The sequence below is a fragment of the Meles meles genome, chromosome 1 (assembly GCF_922984935.1).
Source record: "Meles meles chromosome 1, mMelMel3.1 paternal haplotype, whole genome shotgun sequence".
In the NCBI taxonomy this organism is placed as follows: domain Eukaryota; kingdom Metazoa; phylum Chordata; class Mammalia; order Carnivora; family Mustelidae; genus Meles; species Meles meles.
In genome coordinates this window covers 213131646-213150175 of record NC_060066.1, presented here as the reverse complement: position 1 = coordinate 213150175, position 18530 = coordinate 213131646, and the positions used below count along the sequence as shown (strand labels likewise).

General features: G+C 55.3%; 2 protein-coding genes across 3 annotated transcripts in view; both read right to left on the bottom strand.

The window, feature by feature from the left end:
* The window catches only part of CHD5 (chromodomain helicase DNA binding protein 5), a 58681-nt gene extending 56772 nt beyond the window's left edge, over positions 1–1909 (bottom strand). For both annotated transcript variants that reach the window (XM_046017918.1, XM_046017928.1), the window contains exon 1: positions 1744–1909. In XM_046017918.1, coding sequence (XP_045873874.1) covers positions 1744–1822 — 79 coding nt within the window. In that variant the 5' untranslated portion in view covers positions 1823–1909. The remainder of the gene's footprint in view (positions 1–1743) is intronic.
* A 6602-nt stretch (positions 1910–8511) lies between these two features.
* On the bottom strand, positions 8512–17088 carry RPL22 (ribosomal protein L22). The gene is made up of 4 exons (XM_046013984.1): positions 17001–17088; positions 15008–15112; positions 11556–11680; positions 8512–8711 (listed from the first exon to the last, which is right to left on the bottom strand). The coding sequence occupies exons 1-4, from the start codon at positions 17010–17012 to the stop codon at positions 8567–8569; spliced, it is 387 nt and encodes a 128-aa protein (XP_045869940.1). The 5' UTR covers positions 17013–17088; the 3' UTR covers positions 8512–8566.
* Positions 17089–18530: the final 1442 nt, after the last annotated feature.

The window sequence follows — 18530 nt, the reverse complement described above, 5'->3', positions numbered from 1 at the left end:
AGTGAGCAGGTGACTTTGACAGAGACCCAACCCCTCTGGCCCAAATAGAGTGAGACAGGTGCCCGTGGACACTCTCCATGCTCTGAGCCCCAACACAGCCAGGAAGAACCAGAGTATGCGGGGGAAGCAGGCAGGGGACCCCATCAGGGTTCCGTGAAGACCCAGAAATAAGCCGATCCATGCGTGTCCGCTGCCCGCTGCCCACCAGTGCCGCAAAGGGCCACGCCCCAGGCACCACTGGGAATTACTGAGGAAGCCAGAGAACAGCTTAGCAAGGAGCCGGCCTCCTGGGTGGAAAACAGCCACAGGTTTCACTGCCTCTCCTGGGCCTCTGTGTTCCCTCCCAGGAAATGGGCCTAATTCCTTGCACCCGGAGATGTAACAGTCAACTATTGTCCAAGCAGCCCCTCCCATAAGAGACCACCTCACCTCCACGCCCCTAACCCAAGCAGGCTCTTGGCAAACTTGGCCAGACTGTCTGAAGGGTGGAGGGAGGCCAGGCTCTGGAGGGGTCCTAGCCACAGTGTTAAAGCAAGCAAACAAGTGGGGAGTGGGGAGTGGGGAGTGGGGAGTGGGGAGTGGGGAGGCGGCCCCCGGTGGGCGGGGCCACCTGGTGGGAATCCCGTCTCCAGGAAGGCTCAGAGCAGCCCCAGGGGTCCTGCGGGGTCCTCCTCCCTCACCACCGCCCCCCGCCCCGTCACCCGCACGCAGGAGATGGGGGTGCCAATTTGCAGAATGTCCCATCCGGCCTCCCTCCAAGGACTCCTGGGCCAGACAGCATAGTTTTGGGCTCAACAGGGCCCCCGGACCTCCCACAAGTCTCTCAGGAGCCCGGAAGGGGCCATAGACTTGGTGCCGGGAAGCTGAGAAGAGTCCCCCAGAGGGGAGGGAGGGAGGGAGGGAGGCCGGTGGACGGGGTGAGGCCCTGCCCTGCCGTGCCAGGAGAACCGTCCCAAACAAACGGTGAGCAGTTAACTAAAGAATCATCCTGCAAGGTTACCCCTGACGCACAAGCCCTGTTTATGCTGAATTCTGAGAGCGACGGAGAGGGCCGGGGCGGCGGCCCTGGGCGCCAGGCCCGTGGCCGAAGCTGGATGGGCTGGGAGCGCCCCTGCCCGGGCGATCTCCGGCTGGAGGCGCCGGCGGCTCCGCCAAGTGTTTGGGAGCGGCGGTCCCAGCGCCCCGCGGCCGGGAAGGGGAGCGGGAGTCCGAGCGCGCGCGCCCCGGCCCGGAGCCTGGCGGGCCCGGAGGGAAACCGCCCCTGCCAGGGCGCTCGCGGGGTCCCCCCAGCGCGGCCGGTCCTCCAGCCGCTCCGAGCCCCACCCAGCGCGCCCCGGGGGCCGAGACGGGCGGGGGCCGGGTCCCGCCTGCCCCCGCGAGGCCAGGGGCGCGCGGCGCGGGTCCACAGCGCGGGGTGCGCGGCGCCGGGAGCCGAGCGCGATTCCCGCCCCCTTCAAGGGCACGCGGGGCTGAGCCGGCGGCGGCGCCGCGCCCCCTCCCCGCCCGGGGCGCCCGGCGCAGCCCCCCGCGCTCCTCCGCCGGCGCCTGCGGCCCGGGGGCCCCGACCGCACCCCGCCCTTGGCCGCCCGCGCGCCGCGCCCCGGTGCTCGCCCGGCCCCGCGCCCTTGGCCGCGCGGCGCCAGCAGGGCGGGAGCGCAGCCCCGCGGCCCGGGCGCCCCTCCTGCGCGCCGCCGGGCCCCGAGCCCCCCGCCCGGCCCCGTGCGCAGCCGGCGCCCCGCTCACCTGACATCTCGTCCTCGTTCTCCATCTCGTCCGCGAACAGCCGCGGCAGCTCCTCCTCGGCGCCCAGCGGGCCCCGCATGCCCGGCGCGGGGGGAGGGGAGGTGGGCGCCCCCCCTCCCGCCGGGCGCGGTGCCAGCCTTAACCCGTGCGCGGCCGGACGGGCGCGCGCGGCGGGCGAGGCGGCCTCGGCGAGAAGATGGCGGCCGCCTGCCCCCCCCGCCCCCCCAAACCTCCACCCCCCCGTCTCGACCCCCTCCTCTCGGCCGCCTTCGCCGCGCTCCCCGCAAAGCCCGGGCCGCTCCGCCCACGCGCCCCGCAGCCCGAGTCCCGCAGCCGGCCGAGGGTGGCGGCGGCAGCGCCCGCGGCACGGCGGACGGCGGGGGGGCGGCCCACATGCCCGGATTGTGACGTCCAGTCTGTTGCTGTGGCAACCCCATCCCATCGCTCCGGCAGCGCGACTAGTTACCAGCCGAGAACAAGTTGGGGGACTAGTCCTGAGCCCCGGGCGCAGGGGGGGCGCACCCGGCTTCCCGGCAGGGGGAGCCGTCGAGGCGCCCGCGCGCCCAGGGACCCGACGGCCGAGCGGGCAGCGGGGACTCGAGCGAGCCCGGCCCGGGGGGGGGGGGGGGGGGGGCGGGGGGGTGCAGCGCGCCCCCGCGCACCCCCGGCAGGACCCGGCGCCGCGGGCCGGGAAGGCGCCCTGCCCCGGGGTCCCCGCGCGCGCAGGGGCGGGGTCCCGTGGGCCGCGAGCAGCGAGCGCCGCACTCCGCTCACGTGCGCCGACGAGCTGGTGCACGGAGAATCCCGCAGCCGGCGCGGCCCTTCGGAAGGACGATCAGAAGGAGACGTGTTCTGCGCTTGGGGAAGGGTCGCTCTGGAGACCGTCCGATTCCTCCAGGAGAAAGCGTGCAGGCTGGTTCCTCCCCCACCCCAGGGCACCGCGCTCCCTCGGCCACGTGCCCTCTGCCAAACGCCCCTCCAGGCGGGGTCCTGTTGAAACACAGCCAGAGCCCCCGGGGTGATGCGGATCTGCGTTCTCTGTGCCCAAAACTCCCGCTCGGAAGCGACACCTGTCGCAGAGCGGTAAGGCGCCTCCGCCACCAGCCCGCGGTTGTCAAAGGTGAAGATGGAGGCCGGAGCCCGCGGGAGCGAGGCTGGAATTGTAAATGAGCGCTGAGGGCGGCCAGTCTGGGCTGCGGGAGGTCTTATGGCCACTCAGAGGATCAAAGTTTCAGGGGCCCTTAGGAAGGTCAGCTCTCCAACCCAAGAGCCAGTAAAGGGAGGGCATCCTCACCTCTCTGCCTGGGGCCAGACACATCTGAGGGAGCCCACTGGAGACCCATGTGGCTGCCTGGGACCCACAGGGTCGGCCTGACTTAGGAAGCAAGAAAGGGTCTGGGCTCTCCTCTCTGGCACCAACCCCTCTGGGCTTGGCAGAACGTCTGGCCCATCCTGGCAGGCATCACCAGGACCCCCTCGCACTGTGACAGCAGCACGAGGGCTCTCCGGGGGGAGAACCCTGGTTCTTTGGGGAACCAGGTGAGTTGTGACTGCCTGATGAAGGCTCCCCCAAGCAAGGCCTCTTGGCGAGATGGCCATGATCCAAGCCATGATGAACCCAAGCCGTGACCAGAAGACCACGGATGGTCTAGGGCAGTTGGAAAGATGGGAAGCACAATTTTCCTCCCCCTTCCCATCCTAATATTGCCAGCAAGCCCCGAACAGAAACTCGTCTTCAATCCTGGGCACAGGCAGGTCTGTCCTGGATCAAAGTGCAGGGTGCCGGGAGTCCCCTTTATCTCCTGGATCACTTTTAAACCACACCAGAGAGAGGTTGGAAGCATCCCGGGAAGGTGGCCTTCGAGGGCGAGGGAAGAGGCAGCAGGGCGGTGGGCTAAGCCAGCAAAGGGCTTCTCGGGTCTAAGGCTGTATTTCACACCACTGAGCATCTAGCCGAGGGGGCACCAAATCACTGTGCTTTAGCAGGCTTGCCTTGTCCCTGGCAAGGCTGCCTTGCGCTTTCCAGACCTCCTGTCTTTCTGAATGTTAACCATCCAAGAAAAACCCCTAGACACCACCCAACCTGTGCACCCTCAGCAGCCCCGACCCCGACCCCTCACCCCATCCCAGATGGCGGGGAAGAGGTCAGGACACTTCCAAAGGTTCTCTGTCCCACTTGAGAGACACATTGACTTACAGAACCTCCCAACACCAGAAAGCCCCCCCACTCCGGCACACCCCCTTAGCCTTGGGTCCAACTGCCAAGGCGAGGCTGAGACAGTCAGACAACATTCGAGAAAGAACAGTTCCAGCTGCTCAACTTGACAGCAGAGAGTGCAGGTGCTCGCGGTCCCAGTCCTCTGTGGCCATCCCGCCTTGCCTGCGGTGGCCGCTCACTCACCCCGCTCGCTGACCAAAAGCAAAACTGAAGCGAAGCCTGGAACGGCAGAAACACGTGGATTTGGGACAAGGAATCCCCAGTCACATTTAAGGGAAAGCTCTGATCATGGTCAGACCATTAACAATAGTGACAATGAGCCCAGAATGTCCGATGTTAAAAGCCGTCCCTAAAAAGGTGAAAATTCAGACAATTCTCCGATGCCGAGAACAAGCCCATCCTTAAGGTGTCCGTTTCAGGAGACCAGATGCTCCTGTTGGCTGATCACAGAGCTTGGAACTGCACTCCAGGGACGATTCAAAATCAAAATATATATTTTTGAATATACTGGTTATGAAAGCACCAAGGAAAAATTGCTTTTCCAAGAGCAGAGTTACAGGAAGTGGTTATCTTCCACACACGCCCCTAGCCGTCTCCATCCCTGGGTTACAGGAATTTCTCAGACGCCCCGAGGTCCGTTCTTTACCAACGCGCCCCATCTTGGCCACCTGACGGCCCTGTGAAGTGGAGCCCCTGTCCCCACACTGCTCCCCGCAGGCCAGGACTCTGCCCCAGGGACCGCATCGCAGGCAGGATCCCGGCGTCTTCTGAGGTGAGCAGTAAACATCCCCCAGGAACCAAGGTCTCCCTTATACCTGGAGCCTGTGTCTCAAGGTTTGGGCCGTGCCCCAGCTGAGCCCAAATCACGTGTTTGCTGGGGCTCCTGAAAAGGCAGGCCTCTGGGCCACGGCCCTGAACCTGAGAAGGTGCCTGTGTAAGCCTCAAGTCGTCTTACGGGTTCTTTCCGGGTTCTAGGTGTGGGAGCCGCTAATTCATCTGGTCAGCACAGCATTAAGACTGTTTCAGTTTGGCCCGAAATAGCCTAGAAAAAAAGAACGTGAATTCTCAGATCCTCCCAAAGATAGGAAAGAGGAAAATGTCTAGATTACAAATTCCTAGTTTTTTGTTCCCTGAGGAAAGCAGCACGAGGGCCTCACTTAAAAGGCAGCGTCCCCCGGGGCGCCTGGGTGGCTCAGTGGATTAAGCCGCTGCCTTCGGCTCGGGTCATGATCTCCGGGTCCTGGGATCGAGCCCCGCATGGGGCTCTCTGCTCAGCGGAGAGCCTGCTTCCCTCTCAATTTCTGCCTGACTCTCTGCCTACTTGTGATCTCTCTCTCTCTCTGTCAAATAAATAAATAAAATCTTAAAAAAAAAAAAAAAAAAGGCAGCGTCCCCTCCCCCCGCTTCCCTCAGCACCACCTCCTTGCTGGGATGGCAAATCCCACAGACCAGGCCTCTTCCTTCCCTTCCTCCCTTCCGGAAAGGGAAGTAACCTCCACAGCTCATTACCCATGGAGACTCCTTACAGCTCAGGCCACAGCTCCAGCAGGCCCCGACCCGGGCTCTCCCAGCTTCTGACCCCAGCCAAGGTTACCACGGGGAGGAGGTCTGTCCCCGTGGTACTCTGGAATCTGACCCACACCACCTCAGCGTATGCCCCCTCACAGGGGAAGCCTGCACCGCACTCTGCGTCTAACACTTGATGAGCTTAGGGCAAAGTCTAGGGCAAAATCATGGGAAAGACCAGGGCACCGAGAGGAAGGAAGTGGAATCGGCCAAAGCCGATTTCCAAGCTCCCCTGAGGTTAATGGGACGACCAGGGATAGAACCGCTCACCACCTCACCGGGGTCCTGCTCACCGTCCAAGAAACCAAGTGTCCTCTAAAAAAAGGCTAAGGTCTGCTTAGTCCAGAACATTCTGTAGTTTTTATTAATTTGTCTTTTAAAATGTTCGATATGGGGCGCCTGGGTGGCTCCGTCGTTAAGTCTCTGCCTTCGGCTCAGGTCGTGGTCCCAGGGTCCTGGGATCGAGCCCCGCTGTCAGGCTCCCTGCTTGGCGGGGAGTCTGCTTCTCCCTCTCCCACTCTCCCTGCTTGTGTTCCCTCTCTTGCTGTCTTTCTGTCAAATAAATAAAATCTTTAAAAAAAAAAAGTAAAAAAAAAAATCTCAGGAAGAATGTTTTATGCTCCAACTCCCCCACCGTGCTGCACCCTTCTTAGACCCAAGTGTTCCTCACACCTCAGCCGGGCGCCACCGGTGAGGACGGGAGCCACGCATTTCAGCACTTGGCCCTTCCCGAAGAGTAGGGAGGATACACTACTCAGAAGAAAAAGCACTTTGACCAGGTGGGTGTCACTGAGGCTTTTGAAAGGAAAACAACAAATACTAAACCTTTAGCTAAGACATGGTGTCGGTAACCAGAACCGGCTAAGAACGAGCCGGCAGCGGCTCCCTATTCCACCGCCTTTGGGAACGTGGGGCCCGGTTCAGCCCGAGACCCTCCGGGACCCACCCACTCTGCCCGCGCCGGGACTGCTTCAGGCAGGTGGGAAGGTCCTGAGTCAGGAGCTAAAAAGGAACGTGGTCTAAATGTGGTCCGGACACAAGCAGTATAATGGATGTGAAATAATTCGGGTTTCCCAGTACAGAGTCCCCGGCAGAAAAAGTCTTGTTTGCGAAGTTGTTCTCTTGGCTCTGGATCGGAACAAATTCTACGTGGACAGTTCAGTCACGACCAACTCCAGAATCTCACCGAAGCACAACGGAAGTAAAGAAAATGGGAATAAAGGGCACATTTTCTTCTCAGGCTTAACAAAGACCAAGATCAGGGTTGGTACAGCGATTAGTAGGAAAAACAATGTTGCTGAACAGGTTACCATGCCGATCCTTTAAAAAACAAAAAACAAAAAAACCTTCCACAATAAGAGTAGCCATGTGTTAGCCACTTTAATATAAAATGTGATCAAAACTCAATTACAAGAGTTCAAAAAGGCATAGAAAAACCAGTGAGTTTCAGTTTTATTACAAGTTTTAAAACTTGGAAATAATCTGGAAAAAAAAATCTTCTATGCTGATTTCCGCCCAGGATTAATATTTTTACAACCAAACTAAAAATCACTACAGGTGAACATCGATGCAACAAACAAGTACAATTTGCAAATCCAGGTCATAAACTTACTAACAAAGTTAATGATCGTGGTGAGGGAGAGCGCCAGAAACCAGCTGATGCCTCAGTTACACTGGGAAGAAACCTCTCCTTGTCCTAAAGCGGAGAAAAACGCAAACAATTCTGCTTCGAGAAATTTGCATAGAAATAGAAAATGCTGGAGCCTTTACCACAAATGAAATTGCAAAGACACATCATGTTAAATTCAATCCAAGGAGCACCAAATGTCATACTGGAGCAAAGGTAGGGCTCCAACATTTAATTTCCAGCTAGGCAGCTAGCAGAGCCCAAGAATTTCAGGTGGGGAAACTAGCTGTGGACAAACCCTAAAAACACGGTTTCATACACTGCAATTTTAAGTCGATGCAGACTTTCTGCAGAATTGTTTAGATTTCTGAAGGGCACCGTAAGGCATCAGGGTCTCTCTTCAAAGTTGCTCTCAAATCCTCTGGATTTCCAGAGGATTGACAATGACTTTACAACTCCGCAACCCCTCCCAGATCTCTAGCCTCTGCACGTGAGGCAACAAAACCCCACTTTCATCTGGCCCTGACTCATGTCAGTTTGCACAATGACCTGACATTAAATCCAGCCAAGGCCTAAATGGCACATAAGTGGCCGTTCCCTGGGCATGTCAACGTTTTTCCTCAACTCCTCAGCATGACCTGGCCCTCGATTGCTTCTCCTTGGCGCCCACCCGGTGCAAAGGCTGCGTCCCAGGGAGATGCCCGAGGTCCATCTCTGGAAGCTCAGCTCCAGCTCCCCCTGCTGGGGGCCGAAGCGACAGTTTGTTGCGGGTAAGTTGCTTACAAATTCAGTTTTGTGTGTATTTACTTAATTTAAAACCTGGGACTTTTAGAACCGCTCCCCACTCTTTTCTGAAGGGTGGGATATGCAGCGGCACCAAAGGAAATTTTATTTCTACAGGAAGAAAAAGGATTAACATACATAGTCATCGCGTGGGAGTAATCTGTAACCAAAACTTGAAATGCCCCAGAACCCTTTTTTACCGACCCTGCCTTTTTCCTGCAAGAGCAGCTCAGGTAAGTTGCTGGCTTTGCTCAGCGAACTAGGAGCCCCGGCGTTCGTACACCTGAATCAGAGAAAAGCACCAGGTAAAACCGTGCCACCTTTGGAAGTCAAACAGTGACTCACTGAAGGGCGCACATTTCCACTCTTAACCACCTGCTCGAGGTCAAATCCCTGGCAGTTCCCTTACAGGAGCTTCTCTCTACTTTGGTATCCTTACCACATAACCTCAGAACTTTCAAGCAGGAGAAAAGTTTAATTACAAACACGGGAATGGTCGCCCCAGTGAAGCTTTTACTCTGATCTCCAATTTTCTGTTTGAGCCACACTGCAGAGGTACAAGGAAAACCACCACTGTGATTCCTAGATTTTATTTAAAGATGATACAAAATATCCCAGACACAGGAGTTCTAATCCTCGTCCTCCTCCTCCTCTTCGTCCTGGTTGATCTGGAAGTAGCGCAGCTCGTAGCTCTCCTTGCTGTTGGCCACCACGCGCAGCCAGTCGCGGAGGTTATTCTTCTTCAAGTACTTCTTGGTCAGATACTTCAGATACCTGCGGGGAAAGGACACTTGAGACCACCGCAGGCCCTCGCAGCGCTCTCCGTCACTGCACCTTTCCCGAAACCCACGTATTCGCATCATTACAATATAGTGAGTTTTGCCACCATTCAAAAATGGCAGAGATGGGGCGCCTGGGGCTTAAGGATCTTTCTTCAGCTCAGGTCACGATCCGAGGGTCCCGGGATCGAGCCCCACATGGGGTTCTCCGCTGAGCGGGAAGCGTGCTTCTCCCTCTCCCACTCCCCCTGCTTGTGTTCCCTCTGGCTGTCAAATAAAACAAAAATCTTAAAACAAAAAAACCACCACAGCAAAGATGAGGCCAAAAGTATCAGCCACGTTTCATCTGAACCAGCAATAAAAATGAGAACAGAGGGGCGCCTGGGTGGCTCAGTGGGTTAAAGCCTCTGCCTCTGGCTCAGGTCATGACCCCAGGGTCATGGAGCCCCACATCGGGCTCTCTGCTCAGCAGGGAGCCTGCTTCCTCCTCTCTCTCTCTGCCTCTCTGCCTACTTGTGATCTCTATCAAATAAACAAATATTTTTAAAAAGTGAGAACAGAGAAGCATCTGTAACGGTTGTCCATTAAACACAGCAATACACCTATAAAACGATTTTGAGTGTCCACTGGAGAGTGGATACCAAAAACATGATATTTTTAGATACCATGAGAGTAACTTAACAATTAAGCACACCATCTCAATATCTTTTTATTGAAGAATCACTGGGTTTCTGGCTCTAAGTCTTCCCCACACATCACACCTCATGGATTCAAACCTCCTTTTGAGGTTGTCCAGATGATCAGGACTGTTTCTCGGGGCTGCTGTGCATACTCACTTCTACGACAGGATGCTCACTACCCACCGCCTGGGGAAAGGACGCCACCCAGCCCTGCCCTCGCTCCAGCACAGCAAGTGAGAGCTCGCAGCGTTCATCTGGCTGCTGTGGCCTGGGAGACGGCGGAGCGGTCACCACAGCAAACTGCTGAGAAAACTCACGATTTATACACAGGCAGCAACTGGCTTCTGTGCCCGACATCCCACGACACAAAGCCTACAATCTTGTTTATTCTCTCGCTCATTTACTCTTGAGGTCCTGGGGCACCTTCCCAAACCCATGAGGAAAAGAGGGAACAGAATCCCAAGCCAACTCACTGCTGAGCAAATTAACCTTTCCAAACCTCCGTTTCTCCCTCCGTGAAATGAGACTCTGGTACTTACCATCTCTCCCGACTGTTACGGGCACTAAAGGAGACGCACAGGTGAACTGGCCTATTAGCAAGGACCCAAATATCAATGAACCAACAGACTCACCATCTCCAAGAAATGAACACCGTTCAACAGTATTACTCGTCAACAAGGCAATCTTCACAAAGATGTGAAGATCTCAGTTCAATTCTATCCTCTCTTCCCTAAGTAAAAATAAATCAATCTGGTCGTTCCATCTAAAAAGTATTCTTTTCTGTCATTTATTATTTCTGCCGCCTAGTATTCAGGTAAAGTGGTTATTTTCTGGTAGTTTTAAACTTTTTCAAAATGGAAGGCTGGGAAACTAGGGAAAAAGCTACAGAAGTTTGGAGATCAGAAAAGGTCCTAGAGCAGGAACACCTAGAATGCTACGAGACAGTCAAACGATCGTCACTGAGAGAGGAGAGCCGTGAAGGTCAAGGCCCCAGTCCTCCCGCACTGGGGATGAACAAGCATCCGCGAGAAGAGAAGTAAGGGCTGTTAAGAGCCACTCTTAAACCAGGTTGGTAAGCGTGGAAACAGGTCACAGATCACAGCAACCCCCCATGACCTCTGTGAAGGCCCAGAGCGTTTTAGGCTTTCTGCGCCCTGGAGACCCTGTGGTCCCACCAGTCTCTGGCATCAGATCACCTGCTCCACACATCAAAGAACCGAGCCAGGCGGAACCGGAAGTCACTTTTGGACTGATAATAATTAAAGCTAAAAGCAAAGGCTGAACTGTACCCGATCTGTCCTAATACACCGTCCCATTTCCCTCCACTTGATCCAGTTTGACTGAAAATTCCTAAGAATATGCCGGCTCTGGGCTAGGAGCCAGGTATCAATAGGTCCGATTCCTTGTAACCACAGTGGAATACCACCGGCTAAGGGACCTGGGGTCTCCGACTTAGAAAATGGGCCCGCAGGAATTAAAAGGATGGCTCTGGTCTGAACTGAGATCTCAAGGGAGCGCTGACCCAATGACACCAGCACTTACGGGAAAGCAAGGAGAATTAGAAAGGAGCACACACTGACTAATGCAGAGATTCGGGGCCCAGGCAGGACGCCTGCAACTAACACAACACTGCAGGGCGATGAAAACAAGAGCTCCTCACTGTAATCTAGAGGCAAAGGAAGAGATATTCTCATTTTTAATACTGTCTAATTAAGTCTGAGATCTCTACTGTTGCAATCTTTCCCTGTGGAAAACAAAATCTTAAAAAATTATCAAAAACTGAATGCTTTTGGGGCACTTGGGTGGCTCAGTGTGTTGAGCCTCTGCCTTCGGCTCAGGTCATGATCTCAGGGTCCTGGGATTGAGCCCCACATCGGGCTCTCTGCTCAGCGGGGAGCCTGCTTCTCCCTCTCTCTCTGCCTGTCTCTCTGCCTACTTGTGATCTCTGTCAAATAAATAAATAAAATCTTAAAAAAAAAAGCTAAATGCTTTTAAGCCCCCTAACAACATTCATTCATTCACTGCCTCCCTGCACTGGGCCCTATTCTAGGAATTAACAACTACAGCAGACACTGGGGACTCTGGGGCAGGAGCACTCCTGTGGGGGGCGGCGGACTCAGCACTAGGGTGCCCGCAGGTCACACTCATCGGTCCCATACCTTTTGGAAAAAGGCACCTCGGAAGTTACAGTGATCTTGCTTTTGCTCCTTTCAATTGTTACCACCCCTCCACCGAGATTTCCAGCTTTTCCATTCACTTTGATTCTCTCCTGAAGAAACTGCTCCTGTGGAAATCGTCAAGTCGATCGGTTAGCGAGGTGAGTGCCCCACCCCTCATTAGGCTACTGCACGTTTTTGTCCTTTTTTTTTTTAAATATTTTTTATTTATTTGACAGAGAGAAATCACAACTAGGCAGAGAGGCAGGCAGAGAGAGAGGAGGAAGCAGGCTCCCTGCAGAGCAGAGAGCCTGATGTGGGGCTCGATCCCAGGACTCTGGGATCATGACCTGAGCTGAAGGCAGAGGCTTTAACCCACTGAGCCACCCAGGCGCCCCTCCTTTTTTTTTTTTTTTAAACAGAGAGACACAGCAAGAGAGGGAACACAAGCAGGGGGAGTGGGAGAGGGAGAAGCCGAGCAGGGAGCCTGATGTAGGGCTCGACCCCAGGACCCGGGATCACGACCTGAGCTGAAGGCAGACGCTTAACGAGTGAGTCACCCATGTGCCCCGATTTTATACTCCCAACACTGAACACAGAACTGAACCACCAGAGGAACAGAACTGTTTTTCAAATGTTTAGTCTTCAAAAAAAAAACTATAGCAAATCCTCAGCTATTAATACAAGGTCTGAAATTTAAGAACGTGAAATGACACCTCTTGACTTTCTCTCTGTGTAACAAGCATGAACACACCTGACGGCTTCCGCACAAGGTCCAATGCGCGTCTGTCCAAAAGGCTTGACTGAGAAGCCCACGGTAAGACAAGACAGGAGACCTGGGGCCGAACTGTTACAAAGTACCTTCAGCTTCCGAACCTGAGAAGTAAAAAGCACTGTCCCCAGCACCACCAGAGGAAGGACGTCTCCAAGCTGGACAAGGAGCAACACGCAGAGACCCGAACAACTCTTCATCAGCTCAGGGGCCTGTGCATGCACAGCTTGAGGACAGTACCCCAGAGCCCAGAGACACTGGGCTCCCACGGAAGCCCACAGGTCCTCCGCCTGCATGGACTTCAGGGGTCTTGCTCAAAAAGGAGGATTCTGGGGACGCCTGGGTTGCTCAGTTAGCAGGGCATGCAACTCCTGGTCTCGGCATTTGTGGGTTTGAGCCCCACACTGGGCGTAGGAGCCTACTTCTTACAAAAAGAAAACAAGTAAGATAAAAATAGCAATGTTTGCTTCTCTTGCTTTTGCAATGATATGAAGTCCCTCTCAGCCCCAAACCCCTACAACCTTCTATTTAAAAACTCCAACACAGGACACCTAGGTGGCTCAGTTGGTTGAGCGGCTGCCTTTGGCTCAGGTCATGATCCCAGCATCCTGGGATCGAGTCCCACATCGGGCTCCTTGCTCCACAGGGAGCCTGCTTCTATCTCTGCCTGCCACTCTGTCTGCCTGTGCTCACTCTCTCTCTTCCCAACAAATAAATAAAATCTTTTTAAAAAATAAATAAATAATAAATAAAAACTCCAACACTGGGGCACCTGGGTAGCTCAGCTAAGAATTCGACTCTTGATTTTGGCTCGGGTCATAACATCTGGCCCCAAGTTGGGCTCTGCACTCAGCAGAGAATCAGCTTGAGGATTTGCTCTCTCCCTCTGCAAACCCCCCCCACCCCGCCCAAGCTCTCAGGAAATAAATAAATAAATAAATAGGGAGCCTGGGTGGCACAGTCTCTTGAGCATCTGACTCTTGGTTTCTGCTCAGGTCATGATCTCAGGGTCCTGGGACAGAGCCCAGCATGGGGCTCCCAGGGCTCCAGGATCAGTGAGGATCTGCTTGCCACTTCCCTTCTGCCCCCCTCCAGCTTGTGCTGACTCTCTCTCAAACTGATACATAAAGTCTTCAAAAAAAAAAAAAAAAAAAAAAAAAAAAAAAAAAAAAATCTTTTTAGGGTGCCTGGGTGGCTCAGTCATTAAGTGTCTGCCTTCGGCTCAGGTCATGACCCCGGGGCCCTGAGGTCAAGCCCTGCACTGGGTTCCCTGCTCAGCAGGAGGCCTGCTTCTCCCTCTCCCACTCCTCGTTTGTGTTCCCTCTCTCACTGTCTCTGCCAAATAAATAAAATCTTTAAAAATAAATAAATAAATCTTTTCCCAAAAACTTTAAAATGAAATTTAAAGAATCTTACAATACACCATATTAAGTGAGCATAGGGTAGAACGACTAGGTCAGAAATCCTGACTCTTGCATCTGAGACTCATAAATGGCTCAAGTTTTTTATCCTCTGGAAACTTCTAGAAGGAAAAACAATCACATAAACAGGTGAGTGTAGGGAAGGGAGAGGGAAAGGACACCAGCGCAGGGCCATCACAGACACAAACTGGAAGAAGCCACAGAGGAAGGAAAAGAGGCGCGAGAGGAAAGAAAGAAGTCACTGCACGGAGGAGCCTACAGAGCCAATTCCGGGACTTCCTGTGGGACAGGGACACACCAGAAGTTACCGGAATTCCGTTCAGGGGAATCCGTGGCCGCAATCACTCCTGTTGTACTGCTCCTACCTTGGCGAGCAGGCTCTGCACCAGAGTCTGAGCCCTGGCGTGGCCACGGAACAGGCAGAGTTGACTGCCAATACCTCGCTGCAGTGAAAATGCGGCCGTGAGGCTAGTTTTTCTAGACGTTAACTGAGATACAAGAATACTGGGGAATGAGCCCAAATATGGGGACAAGGTACCAGTCCAGAGCAGTGTGTGGAAAGAACAAGCTCCAAGTATGAGTCAGCAAGCAGGGTATTTTAACACGAACACTGCAGCTCTGATGTCCGACAGGACGGAAGCTTGAAGAAATGCCGCCATCTGTCCCGCAGTCCGGCCCGGGGGAGACACACCTTGTCCCATGCGGGTCACAAGCCCCACGTTTAAACACACCGAAGTGCGAAGTGGCCACACTGATCTAGTCGAGTTCGTGGTTTCCTGGGAGCTTGTACGTAGAATCATTTTTGGAAACGAAAGGTGGAGAAGAAAACAGGTGGTGCTCTAGCGCTGAAGTCTCCTCACCACTGACACACGTGAGAGAAACCCAGACTTCAAAACAAGTAACTAGGGGCGCCTGGGGGGCTCAGTGTAGGTTACAGCCTCTGCCTTCGGCTCAGGTCATGATCTCAGGGTCCTGGGATCGAGCCCCGCATCGGGCTCTCTGCTCAGCGGGGAGCCTGCTCCCCTCTCTCTCTCTCTGCCTGCCTCTCTGCCTGCTTGTGATCTCTCTCTGTCAAATAAATAAATAAAATCTTTTTAAAAAACCAACCAAACAAGTAACCAGCCCAAGTTCCAAGGTTGTGCACGGAGCCAGAACCGCACAGCTGCCTACAAGCCTGAGACCGGATGTGCTCCGGCAGGTTTTCTCAGCAACATCCCAGAAGGTTCATCACTGTCCTGAGTGGCGTCAAGGGTGTCACTTACAAAATTGGCAGCATCCATGATTCCATCTTCTACAGGGTGGGTGCAATCAAGGGTAAACTTCAGGACTTGCTTCTTTTTTTTGCCCCCCTTCGCCACAAGCTTTTTCTAAGAAGGTACACAAATGATAAAGAGATGAAGGCACAACCAGTCCCTCCCCCAACCACCAAAAAGTGAACAAAACCCAAAAATGCCTGAAATGGAAAAGCCCATACAAACGCAAAACCTGTGGAGCTGTGCCCCCTTGCAGGGCAGCCACCCAAGAGACCTGCCCAGACACTCTGGGCCCTGCCCGAGAGTGGCCAAAGCCGAGACCCCAGAGGCTGCTCTACGTGCTTTGGGACCAGGACTCATGCCCTTTTGAAGGAAACTTCATTCTGGCACTCTTGACCCATTTACGATTTCCAGCCTCCCCAATCTCTGTGGGCATCCGGAAGGTCTGTGATCTTACAAACCACAATAAAAGGAACATTCCCTTTTATTTACCATAAATCTTCCAAAATGAAGTTTCAAGAAGTATCACTCACTTTACTCCAGGATTAGGGCAGGCATACAAATCCTTGCAAACCTGAAAGACTTCTGATCTGGAATGAGTACTTGTCCTAACTCCAGACGAGGGTCCTGACCCACGTAAACTGTTCTCCCTTAATCCTCTCCAACCTACCTTCTCGGAAAACCACAACGGGAACCACTCGTCCTAGCAACGCATCTATCTCCGGTGGGAGAAGATAAGGCTAAAACTAAAAATTAGTTCTAATTCTAATCCATAACCTCTAATTCATAATCCTCTGATGTAGAAGGTTCTAATCACAACACAACCGTCAACTTCTGGGTGTTGACTTAAACCCTGGGTCTGAGCACATCCTACAGGGATCCAGTTCCCTGACTCTCAACAAGCTTCTGTCCGTCTTCTGCCTCTACAAACTCCAACATCTGTATAACCTTACCTGCTCACGTACTCCGCCACTCTAAAACGCCCTACAGACTCTAAAAAGACTTCCAGGAACACATCTTGTCTCCCTTCCTGTTCAACAGAATTTCATCTAAGACTTGACTGGGTCAACTTTCCAAATATTTAGCGACTGCAAACATCACTGGCGTCTTTTCAAGACGTCTCTTCCTAGTAACCGTCAAAAGGGATGCTCTAAGACCTAGCCGGGGACATGCACCACCAGCCCATGAAACACCTGCCCACGACGGGCTCCAAGCCCCCCACCAAGGTTCTAAACCGAAGGCGCACAAATGCACGGGCATTAGAAACCTGCACAGGCAGAAAGAGTAAGGTGAACCGAAAATGTTAACAAGGGTGTCCCCGCAGAGAAAGGGGGGCAAGAACACGACTCGCTCACGCAACCTGCAAGGACGGCGAGCTGCAGGTGCATGACATGAGGGCGCCGCACGGCCCGGTCCCCGCCCGGCTGGAACTGAATGGAGCTGGGCCTTGCCCGAGACCCAGCAGGGCCCGTACAGGTGGGCCCCGAGGATCTAACTCCCCCCACGGACGCTGCGCGGATCCTCAAACCCAAGCCTCTCTCTGAAGGTGGCCAGGCCACCTTCCCCCTGGCCCCCGAGTCCCGGACGTAGGTCTCCCGGATGCGCGGCTCCCGAGGGGGCAGGTCCCCTACCTCCTCCCCGCCCTCCGCCCAGGTAAGCAGGCCCAGACCCTGGATGCCTCACGCCGGCCGGGCTCCCAGGGGCCCTCGCCGGCCCAGGCCGCAGCCTGGGCGCTCCAGCTCCCCGCAGGCCGTAGCCAGAGGCCCGAGCCTGAGCCGCGGCCTCCGAGAGCTCCGGGGCTCCTCTCGTGCCCCAGGCCGCGGCCTCCTCCGCCCATAACGTGCTGGGCCCCGGGGCGGCCCTGGTCCGCTCCAGCCGGCCTGCCAGCCCAGCCCCGGCCGGACTCTGCAGAGCGTCGTCCCGTGCGAGCCGAGCAGGAGCCGGGCCAGCGAGGCCCACGTGCCTGCCTCAGAGCCGAGGCCTCACGCGGAGCCATACTAACCACGGGCGCCATGGCGGCTGCGGAGGCAGAAAGGGAGGTGGGCGGACTACGCAGACGCAAAGAGCCGGCAGCGCGCAGAGCACGCAGGGCTCAGGCCGTACCAATCGCTCTGCCACGCCCCTCGGCCGCCACCGCCTCGCCCTGTTCCGTACGATCGGGGAGCGATTGCTTTTCCCGAATGCAAGCCCGTCCCCTCGCCGGCCGGGGGAGTGGGGCGGGGAGGAAGGAGGCCGGGTGGCCTGTCCCACTGCGATCGGAGGGGGGCAGCTTGGCTGGATGAGCCCAAAGAGAAATGAAGGGGTTCGCTCTACTTTTTGAAAGTTTTGGAAAGAGAAAAGAAATAAGGAAATCGCGAAACCCTGTGTCACCAGCTAGTGGAATGGGAATCGAACCCGCCAACTTGGGGACGTGAGGCCTTGCTGGTCCTGCGGTGCTGATGCCAGAGAGAGAGGCTTCTTCCTACCTGAAGTGCCCAGCCTTGAAGCGGGGGCCCAGGGGCCGCGTGTCCCGGGCCAGCCCTGCTCGCAGCGCTCAGGTGCGCTCTCCGGTCGGACCCCTTCGCCCTCTCGAAGGCCAGCCGCCCCCCTCCCAGCCCTGTCACCGCCTAGGACTCCAGCTCGTGCCTTCCCGTTCCCGGTCCCAAAAATTCTCCTGCGGCGCTTCTCAAGCTGCCCCGTGGGCAGGAATCACCTGGGATCTCCTCGAAACGCAGACTCCAATTCCGTGGGTCTCAGTGGCTTGAGAGTCTGCATTTCCCACAAGCTCCTCGGAGATGCTGCCGGTGGGGGGGCTCCAGGCACCCCACGTTGAGTCGCCGGGGTCTTCACCCATTGCCTGGGCTGTTTCCCACCCACCCTCGCCCCTCTCGTCCTGTCCTTACCCGTTACATCCTGGGGTCCAATGTTGTAGCCCGCTGTCATTGCAGGTGTCCTCCGCTCACCTGGCTGCAGTGTCCTCTCCTGGCACTGACTGGTCTGGGTTTAAACTCCGGCCTTTTGTGCCCGTTGACCTAGTGCCAAACCGTCCTGCTCCTCTCGCCTGCAGACCACATTCCTGCGTTGCCAGCGACTGCTGTTCCTCTGCCCTAGGGGGCTGGGGGACGTCATCCTGTTTGCTTCCTGATTGTTCCTCTTCTGTTAATGTCACCCACTCTTGCTTCTTCATCCTGGTAGAGGCCTTGGGTGGAACATTCCAGAAACAGTAACTGAATCCGGTTTGCAATTACTCCAACACTTATAGAACCAGTCAGTCTCCTTTCCTCGGAGACCCCAGCCCAACCCAGCCACATGCCCCCTCTCACCAAGATATCAACTCCCTGGGGCCCCTGCTTTAAGCTTCTACATTGGATAAAACCACCCAACGAGTGGTTCCCGCATTTGCTACTGTCCTTATTTCACCTGTTCCATTAGCTGGTTCACCAGTCTTTGTACCTACTTGACAATCCTTTACATTAAATTCTATTAAAAATTGGTGTGCTTTCTCCTGGCTGATACAGCTCCTAATCCCAGCGGGCCCTTGCGGCCACCTGAT